Source organism: Salvia miltiorrhiza, chromosome 5 (genome assembly GCF_028751815.1).
Source record: "Salvia miltiorrhiza cultivar Shanhuang (shh) chromosome 5, IMPLAD_Smil_shh, whole genome shotgun sequence".
Classification (NCBI taxonomy): Eukaryota; Viridiplantae; Streptophyta; class Magnoliopsida; order Lamiales; family Lamiaceae; genus Salvia; species Salvia miltiorrhiza.
Window position 1 is genome coordinate 9,999,126 of NC_080391.1, and position 7,646 is coordinate 10,006,771.

General features: G+C 30.0%; 1 protein-coding gene across 1 annotated transcript; it reads right to left on the reverse strand.

Moving 5' to 3' along the window:
• Positions 1–1,405: 1,405 nt before the first annotated feature.
• On the reverse strand, positions 1,406–3,652 carry LOC131025503 (cytochrome P450 76T24-like). Its single transcript, XM_057955297.1, has 2 exons — positions 3,257–3,652; positions 1,406–1,693 (listed from the first exon to the last, which is right to left on the reverse strand). The coding sequence occupies exons 1-2, from the start codon at positions 3,650–3,652 to the stop codon at positions 1,406–1,408; spliced, it is 684 nt and encodes a 227-aa protein (XP_057811280.1).
• Between the last annotated feature and the right edge of the window lie 3,994 nt (positions 3,653–7,646).

Genomic DNA, 7,646 nt, shown 5'->3' on the forward strand with positions numbered 1-7,646 from the left:
CTAATCTCTAAATTTGACTCGACATCCCAACTACTCCCATTAATCCTTCCTTTACCCCTAATCTAACCGCTAATTTTTTGATTTAGCTATCTTATGTTGCTAAATCATGTTGGATATTTTATGGTAAACGCCTCGGTTATTTCAATAGACTTATTTACTGGATTTGATTAGAAAATCTTGCCGGGTGCATGTGATTTACATCGAACACTATTATTAATTCATCAACAATTTATTGATATTGATAATTGATGGGGCATCACTTCCTTTTCTTTTCTTATTTTTTATTTACTTGGAGGATGGGAGGATCTTATAAAAGAAAAAAGGAATACTTAAAAAAAATACTCAAATTAATTAGACATGAGTTAAAACAATTATGAAGAACCTAATTTATTATAAGTACATACTAAACATATCGAGACTAAGCATAAACTAGTAAACTACTGCTTCAAGGACAAGGCCTAATTATCCATCGATCAGTGGATTGGAGTTCAAGCCAAAATGTTCCTATACAATAATACTCGCCATAATTATCCAATTTCTCAAGTGATTTTGTTATTAATTAACTACTCGATCTCCAGATTAATTGCACCAACTCGAGCTTCTTCTTCTTCTTTTTTTAAATAAATTACACAAGTAAACAAAGAAATTTAAAGATCACATGGCGATAAATTCAAATTCAGGACCTCAGGCTTAAGACATTAACCATCTATCGCTAGACAAACATACGCACACCAACTCGAGCTTTTTTACTATAATTATGTACGAGGCAAAAGGTTCGGATATGATCTCTCTCCCAAACTCTATCTATCATATTGTACGTGTTTCACAATCAATTTCATTATTTTAATAATAATTAATATTATTAAATTTAAAATATTAGTATCTAACTAATTTTATGATGGGTCTAGACTGTCTAGTTATGACAAACTTTATAAATAAGGGCTATTATTAAGGGTTAAAGTTAAGGGGTTAGAAATGGGTAAATTTTTTAGTACTAATCAAAATCGCAAAATAGATAAGCTTTTGAGGAATAGAGAATCTCAAGCGGGTATGTCGTGCAATCAAATATGACCTCAAAGAGAATTGCATTTGGCATATTCTTCTTTAATAAATGAAGAAAATTTTCTATCGGTTAAATTGAAATATAAAAAGTAAAAGTAGAAAGCAATTGCTGAAAATACTAAATATAACTTGATGCATCGTATATTATATTTGGTCAAGCACACAATAGTTTTATGGGCCGATCTTGGGTACACTCAGGTGTACCGTACATTCGGGTTACTCAAAATTCGAATTTGACCCGTTTATCCGAGTAAATAAGGTATATATTAATTTTCTAGAATAATTTCAAATGAAATAGATAGTTCAGTTTTTTTTTTTTTAGGGTGAACAGGAGAAATTTTCATTAAAACAAAACGTTGAAACCAACAGGAAAAGTTTCACAGGAAGAACCAGATAAACGAAGCAAAAGAGCATGCTTAGCAAGACTATCGGCAATAGAGTTTTCATTTCGAGGAACCCAACTAATCTCCGAAAGCGAAAAACGATTCAGTCGACCAAAAATATCCAAAAGTGAATCCCCAATGAAAGATAAATCATTTTCACGCTTAAAAATTCTCCAGAAAAGCTGTTGGCAATCGGTTAGCTCAGTTGGTTGGAACCCACGCCTATTAGAGCACCCGCAGTCGGTGTCCTGATAGGGGGTCTCGAGTCAGTGAGTCACCCATCCTATCCGCCACTGCAGCCTCCTCCCACTCGAGTGTGACCTGATCTGATATCTTTTAAATCAGACGCGTGTTTTACACACCCCTAGTAAAAAATAAAAATAGAATTTTTTTTTGAAATTTCGGCCAAAATCAGTTCATGTTCCTTAATTTTAAATTTTGAAGCTTATATAATGCCCTTAATTAAATTTGAAACAGATCAGTTCAGTTCCTTTCGATTCCTCAATTGTAATATTATAGTCATGATTAAACTGCTCTTAATCTAAATTGGTGGAAGTTCCTAGGTTGTTTTTTTATTGAAACAATTTATTGTTTTGTTTTCTAAAGATTAGTTTACTTTGATTAAAAAAAATATTTGAAAATGATGGATAAAAAATGATTAAATATTATATTTTTTTTTCTTTATCATATATTTACTAAAAAATTCATTAATAAATTGTGTTATTTAAATTTGTGCAATTAAATTTAAATGAAAAATACAAAAATCAAAACTAAAAAAATTAGGTCAGCCATCATGTCATCCCACTGCGGCCTCCTTAATCCAATGTGATCCCACTTCTATCAGGTCAGCTATCAGCAGTGACGTAGCTAGGGGGGGTCCAGTGGGGGCACTGGGCCCCACTGGAAATTTTCAAAAAAATAGTATATATATGTATATATATATATATATATAATGTATTTCTTTATTTAGTATTTAAATGAAAATTCATTTTATTTTTACAACAAAATTCTCATAGGATTATATGATGTATCTTTGTTGTTATTTTATATTTTCATTTTTTTTATCTAATAGGTGAGTTTCATTTTAAAAAATTTATAGGGCAATTTTTTGTATTGGACTAAAAAAATTAAAATTTGAGTTTAAATGTAGAATTCTTTACAAACATACTTGTAATTTACTTTTTATGTTGGATTCTCTATGATATTTTTATGTAATAGCTTATTTCTTTAGGTTTTTCACACATTCAATTTTTATTATTATGTAAATTATTAAAATATTAGTTATTAATAGAATTTAACTAGATATTTCTAACTCATGTTAATTGTTAGCTCAGACCTTGTACATGCAAGTGAATTATATTTCATTTATTTTTGTTAGATAATTTTATTTGTAATAACTTAATTATTGAATATTTTTTGTGAATATTAATACGTGTTGGGAAAATGAATAAAGTTGATACTAGATATTTATAACTTTAAACATGTAAGTCATTAGGATGTGCGATAGTCATATATAAATATTTCAAAAAAATTATTATAAATTTTAATTCATATATATATATATAAGTGTCATATGACATAAAATTATACTCACCAAGAAAAAATATAATTTAATTACATGCTTTAAGATGAAGTATAGAAAAAATGACATGAGTAAAATTGGAACTTTAACTTACTTTTACTCTTAAAATTCACAATATGACATTTAAAAATGAACAAGAAAAATTCCATAAATGACACTTATTTAAAAATAGAGGAAATATAGTAAAATTATTATAAATTGGCCCCCACTGAGGTGAAATCCTGACTACGTCACTGTTCATAAGCCCCTGGATGATCTCCTTCATCTCCTGATGAGACGAATCCGAGTCGAGCCGAGCAAAGTCAACAGAAAACATTGTTGTTGAGATCAGATTGAGAGCCGTCACAAACGCAACCTCCTCGAAATTCACCACCCTGCCTTCCGAGCAGCTCTCCGCCAAGAAATCCTGCAGTTGCCGCAGCTTATCTTGGCGGAGGGCTGCGCTCGCTTGGAGCTTGTGCATTGTGAACATGTGCTCTCGGCTGATTTTGCGCAGCTTGCGCCATTTGCTCCCCACGGGGAGCCAGCCCACGGAGGCCTCGTGGTGGCCCAGTGCATGGGCCACGTGAGGCACTGTCCTACTCGAGCATGTTTGATCGTGCTTCTGTAGGATCTCCCGAGCCATCTCCGGTGAGGATGCCACGGTTGTGTGGATGCTCCCGAGCTTTAGATGCATCAGGGGCCCGTACGTTCGGGAGAGCTTTGCGAGGCTGCGGTGGGGGTTCTGGCCGAGGTGCAAAATGTTACCTATGATCGGTAATGGGACGGGCCCGGGAGCAGTGACGTAGCTAGGGGGGGTCCAGTGGGGGCACTGGGCCCCACTGGAAATTTTCAAAAAAATAGTATATATATGTATATATATATATATATAATGTATTTCTTTATTTAGTATTTAAATGAAAATTCATTTTATTTTTACAACAAAATTCTCATAGGATTATATGATGTATCTTTGTTGTTATTTTATATTTTCATTTTTTTTATCTAATAGGTGAGTTTCATTTTAAAAAATTTATAGGGCAATTTTTTGTATTGGACTAAAAAAATTAAAATTTGAGTTTAAATGTAGAATTCTTTACAAACATACTTGTAATTTACTTTTTATGTTGGATTCTCTATGATATTTTTATGTAATAGCTTATTTCTTTAGGTTTTTCACACATTCAATTTTTATTATTATGTAAATTATTAAAATATTAGTTATTAATAGAATTTAACTAGATATTTCTAACTCATGTTAATTGTTAGCTCAGACCTTGTACATGCAAGTGAATTATATTTCATTTATTTTTGTTAGATAATTTTATTTGTAATAACTTAATTATTGAATATTTTTTGTGAATATTAATACGTGTTGGGAAAATGAATAAAGTTGATACTAGATATTTATAACTTTAAACATGTAAGTCATTAGGATGTGCGATAGTCATATATAAATATTTCAAAAAAATTATTATAAATTTTAATTCATATATATATATATAAGTGTCATATGACATAAAATTATACTCACCAAGAAAAAATATAATTTAATTACATGCTTTAAGATGAAGTATAGAAAAAATGACATGAGTAAAATTGGAACTTTAACTTACTTTTACTCTTAAAATTCACAATATGACATTTAAAAATGAACAAGAAAAATTCCATAAATGACACTTATTTAAAAATAGAGGAAATATAGTAAAATTATTATAAATTGGCCCCCACTGAGGTGAAATCCTGGCTACGTCACTGGCTATCAGGTCACCCCGTTGTGGCCATTGTGGATGCTCTTATCTTCAAGGGCGCGGGTTCAAACCTCCTTTGTAGCATCACCCGCGTGTTTTGCTTCCCTTTTTTTTTTTTTTTTGCTGTTTTCAATATTTTTATTTCTTCTTTCTTTTTCGTTTTTTTTTCCTCCAATTGTTATTTTTTTTAACTGTTTTAAATCATTTTTTTTCTTCTTTCTTTTTTGTCTTTTCACTTTTTTCTTCTTCTTTTTTTCTTTTTATTAAATTATGTTTTCAATTTTAACCTTTTCTTTTTGGACTCTTTTTTTAGTTTTAAATTGTTTTTTTTTTCTTCTTCTCATTCTTTTTTAGTTTATTTCTTTTTCTTTCCTTGACACAATTTTTTTTAATAAAAATATTATTTACATTAATAAATGATATTATATTTATATTATAAATGACATTTTTAATATATCTAAAAACGATATTTTTTTATTAAATAACACTATTTTTCTTAGTAAATGACATTTTTAATATATCTAAAATGATATTTTTCTTAGTAAATAACACTATCCATTAATAAATGATGGAGTATTACATTTATATTTAAATGACACTATCATATTATATAAATAACACTATATAGTTCTACAAATGACATTATTTTGTTCTACGAATGACACTATATGGAAATGACACTATCATGTTATATAAATGACACTATTTTGTTCTACAAATGACACTATATGAAAATGATACTAAGTATTATATAAATAACACTATTATGTTCTACAAATGACACTACATGAAAATGACACTAACACTATTATAAAGAACACTTTTATGTTCTACAAATGACACTAACACTATATGAAAATGGCACTAACACTATTATTTTTTTTATAAATAATACTATCGTGTTTTACAAATAACACTATATAGAAATGACATTAACACTATTATAAATAACTCTTTTTTGTTATACAAAAGACATTATATGGAAATGACACTAACACTATTATAAAGAACACTTTTATGTTTTAGAGCATCAATAACGCTCTACACGATCCCCTTCTACTCGAGTAGATGGGAGATCGTGTAATGCGTTGTAGGCTCCCCTTACACAAGGGTTACATGGTAGATCGTGTAGCCCGATAATGAGTGTGAATTCGGCGTGTGTTTTCACGCGTGTAATAAAATCAACTAAAGCATGTAAATTTAAATGAAAAGCATAATCAAAATTAAAAAAATCAGGAAGGTTATCATGTAACCCCAATGCGGCCTCCTTACTCAATGTGGTCCCACCTCATAAAGTAAGCTATCATGTAGGCTATCATGTAACCCCAATGTGGATGCTCTTACAAATGACACTAACACTATATGAAAATGACACTAACACTATCATATTTTTTGGGCAGGGTATGACCCGGGTGTACGGTAACCCGAGTGTACACAAGATTTTGTGTAGTTTTATACTCCGTCGGCAAAAAAATTGTCATAATTTCTTTCCATTTCGATCCATCTACAAAAAATCTATTATTTTTATTTATAATAGTAGAGTTCACACAATTCCATTCATATTTAAAGTGGACTACTGTTCCATTCACATTTAACAAAGTTTTTGTGAACCAGATGGAGCATATACTTTTGTGTGTGTGATCACCATATATTATAGTAACACAGAAAGAATTTGGCAACATAATTACGGATTTGCAGTGAGAACATTCACCATTCATGAAATAATCTTACTATGGCATTGGCAGGTAGGTACTAACAATAATTGGGCCGGCTTCAATCTATGAAATAGTTCCTTTGGGCTTTCTATGTAACACACCCTCAATTTGGCCCAAATGTGTAATTTTGGAACTGCTCTTTCTTACTATTCATAGAAATATAGAATACATCAACTAAAAAACAAAGATTCATAGAATACACGAGCTAAGATTCATAGAATATTAAAATTTGAGTAAAGATTGCATCGCTATAATGGCCTAGGCCTTACTTCTTTCTTCTGGCCCAAATAAAAATTTTAGACGGGCTAGTATCAGAAATACAAAAGTTAGGCCACATGAATCAATTTAGTATAGCTCTTCTTCTTCTTCTTCTTCTTCTTCTTCTTCTTCTCCCCATCACACACACTAAGAGGGTATTTGATTAAGCTTATTTCAAAAATCTTATAAGCTCTAACGATTTATAAGATAGAATTTTTCAAGAATTTATAAATTATCAAAGTATTTGAATACTTGTAAGCTAGAGAGAGATTTTATTTTGCTAAAGAGAGAAAATATTTGTTAGAGAGAAAAAATCGAAGCGAAAATGAACTTAAAATACTATATGATGAAAATAATAAATTATAATTTTTTACTAATATTTATAGATAACTATTGCATATAAGATTATGAAAAATTAAATTAGAGTAGAAGAACTTATTTTTTGGGAAGCATATAAGTTATTTAGGAGCTTATAATTTTTATTTTTATTTTGACAAAATAAGCTTCTAAATAGTTTATAAACTCTAACAAACACTCTCTAACCCCTCCAGGTTACTCGAACCCTCCGACCTAGATTGAAAGAAAAGCACCTGACAAATGTTTAAATTTCAACTTCAAACTTGCATATAAAACTAATGAAGATAAATCTATTACATATAGAAAGATTGGGACAGTGGCTACTAAAACATTTTGAAATTTGAGTTTAATTTGCAATAAAGTTGAGAAGTTGAGACTGATTAATAATTTTTTAGAAAAGAAGATTCTTAGTTTAACTTATGTTCCTACTAAAAGGCAGTCGTGTACAACCGATTTCGTATGCCTTTGCCGTATTGAACCATACAAAATGGAGGTTTTGTATTTGTTTCAAACGTTATTTTATTATTTATATATTAGTATAATTTGTACATCATATAGA

Excerpts from the sequence above, each read along its gene's own strand:
- LOC131025503 (XM_057955297.1), bottom strand. The coding sequence starts at position 3,652 with ATGGCTCGGGAGATCCTACAGAAGCACGATCAAACATGCTCGAGTAGG. Across the intron at positions 1,694-3,256 it reads AGGGGCTTATGAACAGTGAC|GACACCGACTGCGGGTGCTC; the intron begins GTAGTCAGGATT and ends ACCCCCTATCAG.